The sequence below is a fragment of the Prionailurus viverrinus genome, chromosome A3 (genome assembly GCF_022837055.1).
Source record: "Prionailurus viverrinus isolate Anna chromosome A3, UM_Priviv_1.0, whole genome shotgun sequence".
Lineage (NCBI taxonomy): Eukaryota > Metazoa > Chordata > Mammalia > Carnivora > Felidae > Prionailurus > Prionailurus viverrinus.
In genome coordinates this window covers 121,081,712-121,100,189 of record NC_062563.1, presented here as the reverse complement: position 1 = coordinate 121,100,189, position 18,478 = coordinate 121,081,712, and the positions used below count along the sequence as shown (strand labels likewise).

The 18,478-nt window shown below is 52.9% G+C and overlaps 1 protein-coding gene across 5 annotated transcripts in view; it reads right to left on the bottom strand.

Annotated features, from left to right (window-relative positions):
- Positions 1-4,640: 4,640 nt before the first annotated feature.
- DNMT3A (DNA methyltransferase 3 alpha) overlaps positions 4,641-18,478 on the bottom strand; it is a 105,554-nt gene continuing 91,716 nt past the window's right edge. For 4 of the 5 annotated variants that reach the window (XM_047851866.1, XM_047851865.1, XM_047851864.1 and 1 more), the window contains exons 17-23: positions 16,628-16,773; positions 15,763-15,853; positions 15,425-15,573; positions 14,316-14,401; positions 12,443-12,512; positions 11,482-11,600; positions 4,641-10,430 (exon numbers count right to left, since the gene is read on the bottom strand). In XM_047851866.1, the coding sequence (XP_047707822.1) occupies positions 10,289-10,430; positions 11,482-11,600; positions 12,443-12,512; positions 14,316-14,401; positions 15,425-15,573; positions 15,763-15,853; positions 16,628-16,773 (803 nt within the window). In that variant the 3' untranslated portion in view covers positions 4,641-10,288. Of the gene's footprint in view, positions 10,431-11,481; positions 11,601-11,621; positions 11,962-12,442; positions 12,513-14,315; positions 14,402-15,424; positions 15,574-15,762; positions 15,854-16,627; positions 16,774-18,478 lie in introns of those variants that run through there. The other variant, XM_047851868.1, reaches the window with a different exon arrangement.

Here is an 18,478-nt window from a genome sequence, read left to right as displayed (position 1 = left end):
GACCGGTTAGGGGCCAGATGATGAAGACTTGGGGAAAGCTGCAAAAGTAAGACAGTGAAAGTGGCCCAATGAGGGTGTATATGTGGAGAGGGGTCTGTCGGTGCGAGCTGGTGACCGAGAAGTGGGCTGTGACAGAAAGAGGGGAATGGTGGATGAACCCCAGGGTTTTGACACCAATTAAGCACCAGTTACAAAGATGTAGTGAAGTGTGAGAGCCGGGAGGAGACCAAGAGTTCTGTTTTTGGCAGGTCACATTTGAGGGGCCTGTTTTACACCTAAGCAGAGAGGCCAAGCGGGCAGCTGGATAGGAGAACCTGGGCTTCAGGGAAGTCGGGGTGAAAGCAGACAGGGGGTCTCTGGAGCCCTCCAGCATTTAGAGAACAGGAAGGAGTCAAAGAAGTCGGGGAGTGGGGGGTGGGTAGGAAGACACAGGGTGTGATGTCAGGAGCCCAGGGAACAAGGTGGTTCAGGGAGGAGGAGTCACCCGGGCCCCAGCTCCTGAGAGGTGACAGGGTGATGGGGTGAGGGCCCCGCTGGGATGGATGGAGGAGAATGGGAGGAAGAAAGCCGAGTCGTTAGATCCCAGGAGTGCTTTGCTGTAAAGAGGAGCAGAGAAATAGGGCATCTGGAGGGAGGTCAAGGTCAAGTGCGCACATGTGTTTAAGATCGATGGGTGCCATTTAGGAAATGCTCGGGGAGAGACAGAGACCAATGGTGCCAGACAGAGAGAGCCATGGCCAAGCAGGAGGACAGAGTGGGATTCAGAGCAGACAGGGGCCGTCCCTGTGGAGGGAGATCCCTGAGCCAGGCAGGAGGGGAGGGGAGGAGCGGGAAGGGGCAGGGAGATTGTGGAAGTCCTCACGCTGGGCCAGGCAGAACCCGAACTCCGGGTGATCTACAGTGCTCATGTCACTGTCACATGGGCCAAGTCAGGGCCAGGCAAGGGATGGTCATGCAGTGAGAGGTGGGGCCTTGCGCTTCCATCAGAGCGAAAGCTGAGGGGCTTTGGGTTCCTTCCCTCAGCCGCCGCACACCCACTTTGGCCAAAGCCCTGGGCTCAGCGAGGGCCAGGGGCGGTGGCGGCGGGCGTGTCTCCCCAGGCCCCACAGCTACGGCCACACCTGGGTGGGGGGAGGGGGAGCCAAAAGCCACATGCTTGACGGACAAGAAGACGGAACTCGGGTCTCCAAGTAAGAAGACTGAGCTCAAGACCGGTAGCTAACCTGCCCGAGGTCACACAGGATTCAGATCCGAGGGTCCTTCCTACATGCTGTCCTCTTTCTTCTGATACAGTTCAGGGCACCTGGGACTTCAGCATTGAAAATGAGGGGTCAGCTGGGTTGCTTTCTGAGATTTGAATCCAGCTCTGAAAACTGTTGATCTAGCCGCCCACCCATCAGAGGACTCTGCCCAGGCACTTCCCTCCCAGCCCAGCAGCCTCCCCCAGAGGCTCCCAGCTGAGGCCAGCGGGCCTCGTTCTGTTACAGGGTACTAGAACCAGAGAGAAAGGGAGCTTTGGGGGGTGATGCCAGGAGCCCATTGCAGGGGAGCCCCGTCCCCCTCGGATGGGACTTCCTTGTGCCCCCATCTTCGACACACACTTTCTGCCCCTCGCTGAAGCCCCTCGCCTAACACCCCCCCACACCGGACACCCACTGCCTGTGCCCACCACCTCTGGCCTTGCTGTGGATGGCAGCCTCCCCACCAGCCAGCTCTGAGACAGCCTCTCGTCTCCCTCTCTCCTCTCTTCCGCTCTGCATTCACCAGGTCAACCTTGCTGAACCCAAGGAAGTTGCTCCTGAACCAGCAAGCCTGGGAGCGTGGCACATCTCCTCCCCAGCCCGGGCAGACCCACCTGGGTATTCCGTCCCTTCACAACGACCTGATTCCTGCCCAGCCCTGGCCCTTCCCTCTCTGTCCCTCTCCGCCACCATCGGATGGTACCTGGTTTAAAGGCAGGAACTTCGCAAGACGGTTTTTACTAACGAAATGGCCCCGGTAGCTCCCTCCCCGTAAGCTCTGGCCAGACCGCCCACCTCCAGCTCAGGTGGCACTGGGAGGTCCCAGCGTGGCTTTCAGAGCTAGAGGGTACCCATGACACCCTCCCATTTCTCCTCAGCCTTGGAATCAGCGTCTCAAAGATTCAGTGTGAATTCCATCCTCCCGAGGCTGCCTCCAGGTGGGTACTCCCAGGTGAGTTCTTTTTTCCAAACTGAGTGACCAATGTTGTTTCCACCTCTTGCTTCTGGCTACAGATTTCCAGCTTCTCAGGGGGGAAAAAAAAAAACGCTTTGAGCCTTCACTTCCTCACCGGGACTAACACGTTTCTGAGATGGTCAAACTAAGGACTGTGTTTGTTTTTCTGAACTGAGAGCCTCAGAACTGAAGATCCACTATCTGTCTGCTGACCACTGAGAGGCAATCAGGCCAATGTGTCAGGAGCCAACCAAAATCTTCATCGTTCGGCCCCAAGATGTCTCATTTCTGGGAATCTAGCTTATGGAGAAAAAATATAAAATATAGGGGGGAAAAAAACCAACACATCAAGATATTTATTGCAGCTCTATTTATAGCTAAAATAAAATGCATATAGAAACAGACATCCAACAAGAAAATGCCATGCAGCCATTTAGAAAAAAAGCATTCTACATCAACACTGAAAAATAGAGAAAAAAAGCAGGATAAAAGTTAAGTGTACATTTACAATTTTGTAAAGAAAAGTGCCCATGAAAAAAAGCTTATTTTCTCCCTTTTCTCAAATGTTCCCTTTAGAATTTCTTTCAAAGCAGCCAACAAAATGGTGCAGCCCTAAACCTCTCCCTAGGTCTAATGTAGGAAAGAAACCTTGAATAATCCTCCCTTAGGAAGCCACTGGCCGAACTTGCTTGGCACTTAGGAGATAGAAACACCACACAGAATGCCAGGGTCTTAGAGCTGAGATCCCTAAGGGGAACATCCTAATTCTCGTATGTGCTTAGATTCTGGTTTTTTTAGATGGCGGGAGACCGGAACTAGTGACTTTTAGGGGATGAGTGGCAAGGATGAAGGGGACATTGCATATGAATGGGCTCTTCAAGCCACCAGCAAGACAGTTCTGAGGAGGGGCAGTGAGAGGGACCCAGACCCGGGGTTTCAAGGAAGGCCGGTGGTATCCCCAAATGGCTGCCCGGCACCTCTTAACTGCACTGCTGGCCAGGGGCAAACAAAGGATCTTAAGCGGAGCTGAAATGGGCTGACTTCCTGCCGACTGTCGCCACTTCTGCTCCCTTGTGGAACTACCCCAACAATCCCAGCCCCTCAGGCTTACCATGTCAGTGTTTGCAAACATCTCTCCTCCTTCCTGGGCCAAATGCCTCAGTTTGTCCCGGGGTCCCTTGTGCAGTCCAGATTGTCTACCTCTCAGCTGCCTTCCTCTCAACACCTTTGTGTGTTGGAGAAACCCCCTGGAGAGGGCAACAGAGCCCATAAGCAAAAGGCCCTCCACTCGGCTGACCCGGGCGCTGGCACGAGGCCCTCCTCTCATGGCTCCAGCCTGGAAACTTCTACCCCTCAGCCCAGGACAGAACGTGCTCTTCCAGAGACCCCCCCACCCCCACCCCCCGTCTCACTACGTAGCTTGTCTGAGCTTCAAGTTGACCAAACCGTCCTTTTTTTCACCCAGTTTACAGCCCCTACTTAATGCTCACACAGGTGATATTTTAAAGGGAGAAACTGCATTGTCTGGACCCAAAGCTAGTCCCTCCCCACTTGGGTACTTGACCCCTCTGGGAAGGCTGTGAACAGTCATGTCAGGGGGAAGGAGACGCAAGACAAAAGGACATTATTACGGTGCTTTTTCCGTTTTTCTTTTTGCACAAAAACAGTCCATTTATTCAAGTGTTCTCCAGCACAAGTACATTAGAAAGGAGCTTTATTATAGTCTTCTGGGCACAAAAAAAATGTGATGAAGGCGGAACTGACAGACTTTCTACATCTGCTGTACGCATTGACCTCTTTAATTATTTCATAAACAGCTATGTCACGAGCATCACTTACACAGAGATACAACGGAACACCAGGGGGACGGGGATGGGGACCCGCTCGGGGGCCCCTCTCCCGCGCCCCTCCTCGGGTGTTCCAGAACCAGACTGTGAAATGTACATTATTATTGTCAATAAATAGAGAAGCAACCCTAAAAAAAAAAAAAATACAGTGGTGAAAGGGTGCTGGAACCAGGAAAACAAACAAACAAACAAAACCAAAGGAAAAAAAAAAAAGAAAAAAAAGGAGAAAAGAGGAAGTGAAGAGAAAAGGGGCGGGGGGGGGGGGGGGGCTGGGGAGGAAGTCCTGCATTTAGCTGCGTGGAATGTGGAATAAAAGTGCTCTGCCGCCGGGGTCAAAGCGAAATCGTCTGTAACAGTAAAAGGTATCACCCAATCAGCTACGGAGTTTATTCTTCAGTATGAATACATGATTTCCCACAAATAAGTAAGCACCCGCTACTTCAATGCCTCAGCTAAAACACATGAAACCGCCCATTTAGTTTTCAAGTACAAAGTTAAAATGCCTTTTTAATAATAATATATCAGAGTAAAATAATAGTCTCTTTTAAACTCCACTACAAGAAAACAAAACAAACAGTCATTGTCCAGACAGCAGACTTAATTTAACAATATATATTTTTAATAAAATGTTTTAGCACCTTGTTGAGTCACCTCCTCCCTCTGCGTATTCTAAGAAATTTCGGCATTTTGGTTGGTTGGTGAATTCTAGAGCTGTGCAGCCGAATCGGTCTGGGAAGTGAAATGGGACTACGGGGCGAGGCTTTCGATCCCTGCTCAGCTCCTCAGGCGCCGGGCTGGAGGCCGGCCAGACTGGGGTCGGGGAAAGCCGCTCTCCCACGGCCCTCGGGCAGAGCAGAACGGGGGAGTTTTCCAGTTACCAGAGTTCCAGGAGTCCGTGGGCCTCCGTTCGGGCAGAGTCACGACGAGCAAAGGGCCCTTCCGTCCTTGTCCTCACTCCTGGTTTCTCCCACCCCCAAAACTCGACTGCCCAGGGTCGGTGGTGAGCCAGAGGTCACCAAGCAAAGGCCCATCTCAGCCAGGTCTCTGAGGACACCCAGGGACAAGAGGGGCTGCCCTTGCCTCCCAAAGACCCCCAGGCTTCCTTTACCAAAACGTAAAGATTCGAGAGCTTCTGTGAGAACCGTGCAGTCTATCTTTTCCATTAATCTCTCCTCTTTCCTCCCAGGTCCTGCACACATTTGGAGTTAACCCCTGCCTCAGCATGGAAAGGCCGGCAGGGCCATGCTAGCTCCAGGCCAGTCCTCGGCAACCCCGCCCCCCTCCCCTCGCCCCCACCCCCAAGCCTGTGCTGGAGGAAAGCCTTTCCTGCCAAGGACAACTCCAGTGTCACCTCTAATCGCAAGCACTGGGAGCGAGCGGAGAGACAAATTCAGATTCCTCACCTCCTGGGATCAACATGGGGCCTGGCTAGAAATGCTGTTCTCGCCAGAATCCTGGGTCTGCTGTTTCTCTGACCAAAGGAAACTGCCAGCTCTCTCAGATCACAGTGCCAGGCAGGTCCCACAGCCCTAACCCCACAGAGGGGGATCCTGCAAGTTTCCTAAAAATGACTCCTCTGAAAGACCCCGGTGCCACAGCAACTCTGGCCAAGCAGAACAGCGTCAGGAATTCGAAACCTCCTCCAAGATCTGCTTTACCTACGCTTAGATCACCAAACACGGGAAGACTACTGACTGCGGTTTTCCTGGAGAACATTTCCCAGACGGCTCCACCGACACCTTCCTTCCCTTGCTCCTGCTACAGACCTTCCTGAGCCGGACGTGGCGGGTATTCCCATGTAGGCTCTCCCAGAGCTGCCAGCAAAGAGGGACGGAGGGGGAGCCGGGCCTCATTAGCCCAGTTCAAGGTCCAGCAGCCTTCCCTGCTGTCCCAATCCGCACCCTAGCGACTCACCAAGACTCCCAGGGGCATCTCCACCAGCCAACCACTCCCAGGCCTGTCTCAAAAGCTAAGAGGTCCTGGATGCTCTTTGGGGAAGTTTGCTTTCTAGAAGAATGTTCAGTAGCAGGAAAGTTCTGGGGTCTAGAGAGAAAAACAGATAGTAATGCACTCATGTCGTCATGTACTGACCGCGAGACCCCTCTCCCCCCTGGTCCTCACCTGCTGCTTCCTCAGCCTACTGTTCTCTAGTCAGCCCACAGGGAAGGGGCTTAGCACCAGCCAGCTTGAGGCCCACAGGGCTCAGCAGCCGCCTGCTGGGAGACTCACCTCCTCCTGAGACAGGCGACCAAGGGCTCTGTGACCCTGGCACAGGCCCCCGACTACCTCCCCCGGACAAAAGCCACCAATCTCTTTGGCACCACCTTCTACTTGGCACCTGCAACAAACGGGGAGGCATCCTCCTCAGTCCCTAGAAGCCCTGGTTTCCAGGGGTACATTTCGTTACAAAGAAGATCCCACTGGGGACATATTCCAGAATTTTCCCTAGGCCCTCCTGGTTTCTCCGCTCCGTGCCTCTACCCTCGGCTTCGCCCACAGCAAGCGTAACGATCCCCACCTTAATCCTCGCACGACCCCGCCTCAGCCAAAGCACAGCCCTCCTTTAGAAAGCGACCAGATACGTGTCCCCAGAAGCGCCCCTGCTGGGGCTGGAAGTAGACTGAGAGCATCTGGCATGGCCAAGTTGGCACATCCCCAAGGTCCCCTACACCCTCTCAAATTCTACTGTGGGACCAAGCCCACGGCTTGGGCTGGAAGAAAAGCTGGTGATTGTGAACTGTCATCTGGCCCGTTCCGGGGCCTAGTCAGGTTGCTAGACCAGGAGGAACAAGTGCTCTTAGGTTATCACCCACAAAAGCCAGGCCTCCTCCGAGCAAGCTGGCTGGCCCACACTAAGCCCTCAGGCTTTGCCACATCCATGGCTGCCAAGTTTCTATCCCCACACCGACCCCCTGGGTGGAGCTTGGGCCATCGGGAAAGGCAAACCCCTTCGCGTAAGCAGTGGACGAAAAGCCTAGGAGGGCCGAGAGAGCCGGTAAGTCTGTTTGCAGAAGAAAGGCCCGGAAGAGACGGTCCTGACGCTGGGGACTGCAAAGACCTTAGTGTTGGCCAGTGGGGGAGGGAGCACCTTGGACTGCCTGAGGCAGCCCTCCTCCCCACAGCCCTCCTGGAGTGGTGCTGGTGAACTCCAGGCCAGGAGGATGGAGCCCGGCTGGAGGAAGGGACGGGCAAGCACCACGATTTAGTACAGGGATTCCAACGAGGGAGGGGCGGACGGATCCCCCCTCCTAGCTGCTCCAGCCCCAGGGGGGCCCACCATCGCCACCTGCCACCGTGTCACAGAGCCGGCAGGAAGCAACTGGCTGTGATTTTAAAAACCAATCTGACAAGGAAAAATAGTAGCTTGAGGCCCAGGACCAAGCACCTCTAAAAGGAACAGGAGACCACGGCCACCAGCTGTGCGCGGACTCCTGAGCAACGAGCAAGGGATTCAAAGCCTTGGTTTAGTTTTGTCACCAATTATTAATTTGCTTTATTCAAATGATGAATTTCACTGTCCCATTTTTTTTTTTTTCCAATGGAAGCCCCCTTGGCCGAGACAGACCTGGATGTCAATTTTATTTTGGTTGGGGGAGAATAGGTAGGGGGAGTCGAGGGCTGACTTTACTGGTGCCTAGAGTTGCAGGTCAGTATCACAGGTTGCTAACAGAAGAATCTTTTGACATCACCAGGGGCAAAAGAGATAGAACGCTACCTGCTAGAGGAGAGCACCTGCGAAAATAAAACCTCCTCCTTTTCCTGCCTTCAGCACCTAGCAACTTCTGGGATTGACAGTCTACCTGCAATCAGGGCAACAGAGGTAAAGAGCTGCAGGGCCGACGCCACGAAGTCCTGAATCCTGGGGAGAAGGGCGCTGGGAGCCCCCTGGCTGTGTGTGTGTGTGTGTGTGTGTGTGTGTGTGCACGCATGAGCGCGTGCACGCGTCCATTCTGCATCGGTAGAATTCTGTTCCTGTGTATGCGTGTGGGATTGATTGATTGGCGTGGGGCTTGTCTGCAGTGGGACCCGAGGCTCAGCATCCTGAGCCCCCCTGCCCCGCTCCCCACTACATAATATTTCTTATACGTGACCCTATCTATGTATTTATATAGCGCCTATCACCGTAGGCCCTATCTTTCTAGGGATGCGAACTCGGGACCATGTGCTTGACAGCACACCTCCCAGCCCTGCCAGTCCCAGGAGGTGCCATCCCCCCTCCCATTATAAAATATATATCTCTATATGCCACATATCTACACCCCATCTATCCAGGCAAGCATCTGCCCATTGGGCCCTCACCCTGGAGCCACCAATGCTGTCCCTGCCTACCGCCAACGCCAGGCTGCCCGCCTCGGTAGGAGGTGTCAGTGCACTCGGGGGCTCCAGGTGCTGCTGGCTCCAACGAAGAGCACAGCTATCATCAGACCAAGTACTAGAAAAGAAATACACACCACTCCAATCATACACACGAGGAGAGAGATGGCCCGGTCCTCCCTCCAGCCCTGACACCCGGGACTCGAGAGGAGGGGAGTAGAAGAGAAGAGGGACGCGCCCGGAAGGCCGGCCTCGGGGACTCCTCTGGCCGCCTGGCTGTCGCTGCGCCCGGTGGCCCACCTGGCCCGAGGGGTGGGGAGCCAGGGCACCAGGGCCACCACTAACTCAGAAGCACCCTGCTCCCCGCACCTTGGTTTGAAACCGAAAGGGAGGGGGGTTGGGTTTTTGTTTTCTCAAAGAAAATCTGAAAACAAACATAATTATAACCAGAACCATAATAATAATTATAACAAAAGGTGTCATCAGCCTCCCAGTATAAAACTGCAGCCTTTGGAGATGACCAAAAACATCACATTCCAGGGGCCAGAAGCCGCCTTGTGCACAGAGGGTGGATGGTGAGGGCCTCATAAAAGAACACACAAAAGGCGACTTAGACAGGAAAGCACCAGTACGTTTTGTATGTTTTTTTATTTGCTCCAGGTGGGGTTTTAACTGTCACTTTCCCACACTCTGGATTATTTCTGATCCCACCACAAGGAGCCCTCGAATCGGCTAATGTGAGAAATTGGGAATGAAGACCCCTTATCCTGCCATCTTGCCGAGGGAGTCTCCTTTTTGAAAAAAAATCAAAAGGTTATTGCATGAGCCTGGATGAATCCCACTCTTAGCTTTCCACGGTCCGACCACCTCCTCTCACCCCCTTTTTGGCAGGGAGGAGCGGGAGAACGCGGTTCCCAAATTCTCCTCCTTCACCTTGTGAAAATACCAAGGGGAAAGCCCGCCATGGTTAACGATTCACCTTCAAGCTGCCTCCCTCCTCCATCCTCGGTTAAAACCCTTTGCACATAAGGCAATGTGGAAGCTGATGTTTTTACTCATCTCGCTGTTTTAAAGCACCATTATGAAGTCAGGTTGTACAGTAGTTAACAGTACCTTTTATATATATATCTCATATCTATCATATATATATAAACTGTAAACAAGAGGTAACAGCGGCTTCTAGAAACTGATTTTCTTCAAGGTTTCCTGTGTGGTAGGCACCTGAAATACTGTATAAAAGGGTCTTGTGTGTTCTGTCTCCCTGCTGCTAGTTGGGTTCTGTTTTGCATGACCAGGAATGGTGCTGGCAAGACAGCTCAGTGGCTGGGAGGGAATTCTGCCGCTGAGTGTCACTGTTTTCTGTCCCCTGCTTGTGCTCCTATCTGATCAGGCTAGAGACAACAACAAAAAAAGATATATAGTAAAAAAAAAAAAAAAAAAAAAAAAAAAAAAAAAAAAAAAAAAATCCAATATATAGATTTCTATAGAATTTCCTTTCTTCCTTCTCTCCCATCCTTCCTCTGCAAGGTATCGTTACTATGTCTTGTTACTGATTTTTGCTGCAATAAACCTTCTTGTTTCAGTCACAGCAAGAAACAAAAACCCAAACAAACAGAAAACCCCTCTGAAAAGAGTAGAAAACAAAAGGTTTGACCAAAAAAAAAAAGGGGGGGGGGGAGGGGAGCTTGGTTTTGTTTTTAAATAGGACTGAAGATTAACATTGAAAAATCAGGAGATGATGTCCAACCCTTTTTGCAAAAGGCAAAGCCCTCCGGTATTTCCGCCTCTGTGGTTTTTGTTTTAAATTCCTTTTTCTCTTCTGGGTGCTGATACTTCTCTCCATCCTCATGTTGTTGGTGTTTTGTTGTGTTTTGTGTTTTTTGTTTGTTTGTTTGACTTTGTGTCACTACCTCGGTTTGCCCTCATGTCCCTTACACACAAGCAAAATATTCCTTCAGCGGAGCGAAGAGGTGGCGGATGACGGGCACACTCCATGACCGGCCCAGCAGTCTCTGCCTCGCCAAGCGGCTCATGTTGGAGACGTCGGTATAGTGGACAGGGAAGCCAAACACCCTAGAGACACAAGGCAGAAAGGGCAGGGGTCAATGTGGGCGTGGGCGAGTCTGCCGAATCTTCTGCCCTTCTTCACCAAGCACGACTCAGGCACCCAGCCACTTTCTGTGGACCTGAAGGAAAGTAAGATAATCGCTGTCCGAGAGGCGCCTCCCAGTACAAACAAAGTTAGCATTTGTGAAAAACACCTCCGCCTGAGAAGATGGAGACACAGGCACGGCGGGTATGGAAGTCTATATACTTAAATGCACATCCCTAGGGCACGCCTGGGCGGCTCAGTCAGTTAAGCATCCGATTTCGGCTCAGGTCACGATCTCACAGCCTGTGAGCTCGAGCCCCGCGTCGGGCTCTGTGCTGACAGCTCAGAGCCTGGATCCTGCTTCGGATTCTGTGTCTCCCTCTATCTCTGCCCTTCCCCCATGCACGTGTGCTCTCTCTCTCTCTCTCTCTCTCTCAAAAATAATAAAAAATAAACATTTAGATAGATAAATACACCCCCCCCCCCCACCTCTGGTATCTTCTCCACAAGAGCAGACTCAACAAAGGAGTTGGACTCTTGCCTGAGTTCAGAAGCTTCAAGTGTCTGTTCTGTTCATTTGCGTAAATGGTCTCTTTGGCTAAGCTGCAGTTACACTGACACTGAAGAGGTAATCTAGCCCCAGAGTCTGGTTTGCACCAAATCAGAGTGCTGAGGCCGCGAGGCCTACCTTGGCCCCGCGCTGCCCCGGTGTGCAAAGTACCTACAACGAGCAGCACAAGTGGAGGAAGATCCTGTGGTTTAGCAGCTTGAGCAAGGACCTCTGGGAGCGAGCCAAGGCACCACGAACCGATTCCTAGACCCCTCTTACCCTGTGTGACCGACCTCACGATGCACAGGAGTCCTCCCCAGGAACCTGCCCTGTCAGGAAACACTTGGGAGGACCCACCGCTCACAGGGTACCTGTGGAAGGTACGAGCCTGGCCGGAGGAGGCAGCGATCCCTCCTCCCTCACAGACAGCCACCGCTTCACCCCACACCCCCCACGACACCAGCACCCGGCCTCGGTACTACCTTTCCATTTCAGTGCACCATAAGATGTCCTCTTTCTCGTTCATGAAGACGGGGAAATGCTGGTCTTTGCCCTGCTTTATGGAGTTCGACCTAGTAGTAATGGTCCTCACTTTGCTGAACTAGAAACAAGGAGAGGAAAAGAATGACCACTCATCCGCCGGCTGTGCGTCTAACACATGTGCCAGGCCCTTGCCGGGACAGGCAAGTCCGACACTGACAAGTCAGGCCCGGTCTGTTCCGGTGGCCGGGGTGAGGCTCCGGCGTGAGCCTCTGCAGATCCCACCGCCCTGCTCTTCGTCCCACTTTGAGGTCACCCGGCCATCCTTAGTCCAGTCCCGCTGGCCAAGGACTTGAGAAGTAGCAGCTCGAGCCCAGGACTGAACTTCCTAAGTCTTCTGAGAACTGGTTCTTGCACACGTGAAGTAACTTGCAGGCAAAAGGAAGCCAAACGACTCGGGAGCTCGGACACCTCTGAGGTCCCTGCAGAGTGTTGGCGAATGTCGGTGCCTGCTCTCGTGGGCCCTGACGCCTAGTACACTCACTCCAGGAGATTTCTCCAGAGAGAGATGCGGCTTCCACATCACAGGAGAGATGTGCGGTCCCGAAGGCTCGTGCAACAGGCCCTGGCCAAAAAGCTTAAAAGCCCGAGCGGATCCAGGGACTGTGGCAAAGACGTCTTATCGAGTGTCTGCTTCCCACAGGACCAGCAGGCGATGCTCAACGGATGCGCCAGAGACTAGGAAGGACTTCTGATCTCTCTCCTTGCCCTCCAAGCTGTCCCCCGGGCCCGCCCCTCTGGCCGACTGGCTGCATGACCCCGTGTCACCTCCCAAAGTGCATTCTCCACACTAGCTGTGGACACGGCCCCAGAGGCCACTCCGGCTCACCCCGCCCTCTCTGCCCTTCTCCCTGCCCGCCCCCCCCCCCCCCCAGCAGACGGCTTTGGTGCCAGGGGGCTAACCTTGGCTATTCTGCCGTGCTCCAGACACTCCTGCAGCTCCAGCTTATCATTCACAGTGGATGCCAACGGCCTAGGAGGCAGAAAGAGAAGGTAACGCCAGAGACCAGGAGAGCATCGGGGACGCGCCTGGCGGCCATGATTCACACGGAGAAGGAAAAGAGGGCTGATGTCACCCACACACGTTGTGACCCCCTTCAAACGCCCCCCAAACACAGGCACACACACTGCAGCCATCCAAGGACAGTGCAGCAAGTATTAATCCTTAAAGGGAAGTTCCACAGTGGTCTCAATCCACGAATAAGCAGGTAACACCTGCCCCGAAGAAGGAAAACCCAGTCGCTCTTGTTATCTTTAAATATACTGAGCTTTCAAAGTATCTGTCAGGCTTTGGGGGTGACCAAAGGTTCTGTATCTTGACTATGGTGACGCCTTCCATGGGTGTGTATGCTGGATGAAATTCATCGAAGTGTGCACCTTAAATGTATAGTTAAAATGGCCTACGTTCTTGCACGGTCCCCAGAAGACTAAAATTCCGTGACATTCAATGTGTCACTTCTCACAGGGCAGAGCAGATCACTGAACACCACCTTCGGCGCTGACCTTTTCTGACCTTTCAGAATACTTAGTGAAGGTTTCCCATGGCAGTCCACCACCTCAGCGTGGGACCCACAGGGACCCACGGCCTGAGTGGGCGCCTCCAGCCTCTGCCCTGTTCACGCACACACTCACTCTCCTTGGTCCCTTGTGGTACCTCTGGTCCTCCTCGAAGGTCAGAGTTCTAGAATTTTAGAGTCGGAAGAAGCAAGTGAGAATAATCCCACAGGACCAAGATCCGTGAGGAGACACTGAGTTCGTGGCTCCATGAAACACCGGATTGCGTAATCCAGTCTGCCCTTCCAGTACACATACGTCTTGGGAGCTTAGGAGGGCACTGAGACAGTTTTCAGGCCAGCTATCCTCCTGACCCATCTCCTTCCCATCAATAGGCCCTCACAAAAGACAGCAAGCAGTTTTGCTACATGGGTAGGAGGCTAGGGATGTTCCTACAACTTCACGCTAATGGCTGAGAGGAAGAGGAGAAGACTGAGGCCAGGTTAGACGATGTTTCTGATTTATAGATATAGCAAGGTATATAATCCACTCTGAGAACATTCTGGAAAAGAAAAAAAGAACATCCTGGAAAATATTTCCCTACATAACAGATATCTAGGTTGGGTGGATCTCACTCTGCTCTTAAACAGACTCTCAACCAGAATTCCTTTCCCCTCAGAGGCCTTTTTAGAATGCATTTATTCCACTGAAGAAACGAAGTTGCCTGCGTGAACATCTGGACATTAAAATCTCTACCTGTGTAACCTAAACAAAGAACATCCTTCCAACAAAGGACCTGAAGCTAACAAAGTGTGGGGATGACAAGCGAAGCCGGACCCTCTAAGCTGCCCAGTGTTGCTTCGAGGGTCCCTCTCCCGGAGCAGATGTGGCCCAGGTGTGGGCACCACTCCTTCCCATCCCACATCCACCCTCCGTGGCTTCACCTAGAAGACTAAGGACAAGCGCAGTCTGGATCCATCACCGACGTGGGAGCGCAAACTATGTCACTCAGCAGCATGGGGATTCTCCTTTTGTGTAAAGGGTGCCCTTTCAAAGGTCCTATTTCGGCCATTAGTTTCTGATTTCTCAGGCAAGTATTTTCTATGCCCTGACTCGCCTTCTCCCTCAAGGAGAAGGAAACAGAGAAAAACACGGCAGAGCGGCAAGCCGGTCAGCAGGGGTGGCTGCCCAAGAGGGCCCCTCAGTGACCTCCTCCTCCTTGGCCTGAGCTGCCTGTAGACACCGACCCGCAGCCACCCCAGACCCGGGCTCTCTCACCAACCTGTTCATACCAGGAAGGTTCCCCCAGAAGTAGCGGGCCCTGTGTGCAGCTGACACTTCTTTGGCATCAATCATCACAGGGTTGGACTACAAAACAGGAGAAAGATTAAAGATGAGCAACAGAGGAAAATCAGAGTGCGCCAGGAAATTTTGCTAGTTTTAGAGGCTTACAGCCTCAAAGCCGCTTACTCCTCTCTCAGGAAGCCACACAGTGGAACAGCCTGAAGCCTCTAGGAAAAGCCAGAATGGAACCCAGCCACATTCCACATGCTCTCATTAGAACATTCTAGACCACTGCAGTCCAACTGAACACCCTGTGATGACGGAAATGTTTTCTGTCTGCCCTGTTCAATGGAGTAGCTGCAGGTGGCTAACGAGTACTTGAAATGAGGTTAGAGCGACTGAGGGATTTTAATGTCAATTTAAATACCACGCGTGGCTGATGGCTACCCTATTGGACTACATACCTCTAGCTCACCCAGAGGCTCTGAGTAAGAAAGTTCCAATGAGTGTGGATGTGTTCACTGTGTGTCCAGATTATGAGCCAAACAGACGCTTGCGCTTAACGTAAGAACACCGAGCGGGAGCATGGGCTCGAGCTCCCAGACTGCCCACCCCAAGAATGCCTCTGGCCACAGAGATCCTGAGTGCACGGCTCCAGCCGGCTCAGAGCTGAGCTGGGACCCACGGTAAGCCATGTTTTTTCCTTCTCAGATGCCCCAGAGCATCTGTCGTGGTGCCAGGGAGTGAGGGCAAGCCATTCTGGTTGGGGAAAATTGATCTGGCCATCTCAAAGGTTCCCCCAGTGAAGCACCACACAGAACCCCAACTCTAGGAGTCTGGCACCCCACCTGACTTAGGAACAGTCCTTCAAGCCCTGAGGCCCACACCCACACACTACCTCTTAGAGTGAGACCACAGGTTCTTTCCAGGGTCGGCTTCTAGCAATGTTTCCTCCCTAAATGGGAAGCCCTGAGCTTCCCAAACAGGCCCCTTGCAAAGCAGAAGTCACCAGTCCCCAGCTCCACAATGCAGATGAGACAGGGATAAAGCAGCAGTCCAAGGTAGAAGCCATTAGTGAGCTGGCCAAACCAAGGTTGCTGGCTATACCTCGAGAAATCGCGAGATGTCCCTCTTGTCACTAACGCCCATGGCCACCACATTCTCAAAGAGCCAGAAGAAGGGGCGATCATCTCCCTCCTTGGGCCGCGCATCATGCAGGAGGCGGTAGAACTCAAAGAAGAGCCGGCCAGTGCCCTCTGAGAGGTCGGAAGAGAAAGCCATCAGCTGGGGCTGTCTGCATGAGACAGTGGTGTGGCTCGGGCACAGGGAGGGCAAGGGAGGACAGGGTCATTGGGAGTAGCTGTCCCAGGGCAGAAATATCCAAGTAGGAAACCTACGTGCGGAAGCACCAGCTCAGAAGGTGGAGGGGTGAGCACGGCACCTACCGTAGAGTCCTTTACGGGCAGGGTTGACGATGGAGAGATCATTGCAAGGACTGCCCCCAATCACCAGATCGAACGGGCCCCATTCCTGGATCTGGGAGGATAAAGGTAATGTGATGGCCTGATGTCCGGGGACAGAGGCAGAAAGGAAGAAATTATCTGTGAATCTGGCAAAAAAGTACTTTGGCATGGGAGAGAGGAGACCCAGCTGCTTGGTGTGCTCACTACATACGTTCGTATCTAATACCGCATATATGCCCCCCTCCCCCAAACACACACACACCGCCCCATGGGCACTGAGGCTCTCTGAGCCCAGTTTCCTAAACAAAGGGATTCAACCGGATAATCTCTGAGGCCAGCAGGGAAACAGCGTGCTCCTGACAGGAAAAGCAGCCACTTAGAGGGAAGGCAGTCCGGGCTGAGCAGCTGCATCTGAGGGTACTTTGTGCTCTGCACATTTTGGACAGGGTATCTGGGCCATCTGAACACCCTCCAAATGCCCTTGGGGATCCCCGAGGGCCTGCACTTTCAGGGGTAGAGCTAGATAACTGGAAAGACAAAGGGTCACTTGGGCAAGACGCTGCCAGAGCCCCCCCAGAAATGGAGGCTGGTAAAGCTGTTGCCAAAAGTATTAGAAAAACGGGAACCAAGGCGCTCTAGTAAAAAGGCCCTGAAGCTAGCTGGGGGCTGCCCATCTTCCTCTGCAGACAGGAGGAAAACGGAAGAGGAGAAGAGGCTGGGGAAAAGGACAAAGGAAAAGAGCAAATGAACAGAATGCAAGGGGGCGCTGCCGCCCCCCCCCCCCCCCCCAGGAGCAAAGCGCAAGGGACGCAGAGAAGGCGGGACGGGTCCCACTGCGCTGACATACATGCTTCTGTGTGACGCTGCGGACGTCCCCGACGTACATGATCTTCCCCTGGTGCCGCACCATGCCCACTGTGATGGAGTCCTCACACACCTCGGAAGCGATGTAGCGGTCCACCTGAATGCCCAAGTCCTTCAGCACCAGAAGCCCTGTGCCAGCCAGCAAAAGGCACGGTCACTGGGTCTCCTTCCCAGCACCCTGGTCTTCGCAGGGGGCTCTCTGGCTGGCTAGACACATGGGGCAGCAACAGGCCTGAACCCTACCCTGCCCGGTAAGCTGCAGGATCCTTCTGGACCTCTGTCATGCCTACTTTGGCATGAGCAAAAAGGCAGTCAAGAGCAGACAACAGATGGTTTTCAGGACCAGAGAGAATAGCAGGTGACTTTTGGGGAGGCCTCTTCTTTGCTGTTTCTACATCCTGCATATACTAGCCTTCCTCACCCCTCACCCATGGCCTCCTGCTGCAACTCTACCCAGCCTCCAAGACTCAACATAAATGCCACCTGCTCTACAAGGTTTCGCCAACACCCCGCCCCCCCCCGCCACCCCGCAGCCCCCTGGAAGCACCTCCCTGCCCCTGGAAGCCCCTAGCACTCTGCGTCTCTCCCCAACTCATTACAACGGTGTGTATTTCTAATTCAGCAGTTAGGTTGCAAATGGTCTTCAGGACAGAGAAGGAGTCTCATTTGTGTTTCCTCCTGAGCGAGCTACACTCACTTTCTTACCACGATCCCTCCACAAATGCCTGCTAATTGAGGGCAAGGAAACAATTAGAACAGACCCTGAGAGCTTCCGGAGAAACAGCATCATCTCCACTGCTCAACAGGCCTCCCCGCCAAGGAGCATTTACAGCCTGTTGGGGTGTGACGTGGTTCCAGAAGGCCTCAAGGTTCTGGCCTGGGAAACCAAGGCTGTAAATTAACTTCTCCACGTTTACATAATATCAACGTGGAGCTGAGAACAGCACATAAGCATCTGGCCCGGGATGCTACCCCACCCTGGCCCTCTGACAGCCCTTCTCCCTCTGGTCACAAGTTCTGAAGAGGGTTGTTCCTTTCTTAAGAACTGAGAAGCCAGGGCGCCTGGGTGGCTTCGTCAGTTGGGTGTCCGATTTCGGCTCAGGTCACGATCTCACAGTTTGTGGGTTTGAGCCCCGCGTCGGGCTCTGGGCTGACAGCTCAGAGCCTGGAACCTGTTTCAGATTCATGGTCTTCCTCTCTCTCTACCCCTCTCCCACTAGCACTCTGTCTCTCTCTCTCTCTCTCTCTCAAAAATAAACAAACATTTAAAAAAAAAACAAAACTGAAAAGCCCTCAGGGCACCTGGGTGGTTGAGGTCATGATCTCCTGGTTCCTGGGTTGTAGCCCTGCACTAGCATGGTGGAGCTTGCTTGGGATTCTCTCCCTCTCTGTCTGTCCCTCCCCCTCACATGTGCTCTCCCTTTCTCAAAAGAAATAAACGTTAAAAAAATTAAACCTTTAAAAAAAAAACAAAAACAAAAACGGGAGAAGCCCTCGGCCTAGGGGCTTGGCAGATGGACAGAGGTCAGCAGCACCTCTCAGGAGGGCACTCTGGCAAGGTCAAGAACCGCATGAAAAAAATTTCCCATACGGTGACCCGGCATTCCCTACAAGAGAACAGTCTATGTGTGTATGTGTGTATAAAGATATTGTCAGGGACTACTCGTAACAGAGAAAAAACAGTAAACAACCCAACAGAGACCAGTTAAATACATGATGGTACTTTTACCCAATGGAATCCTATGAAGCATTTTCCAGTAAGGGAGGTCCATGTTAACATGAAAAAGCACTCATAGTATCAAATGAAAAGGCAAGTTACAACACAGTGTGCATT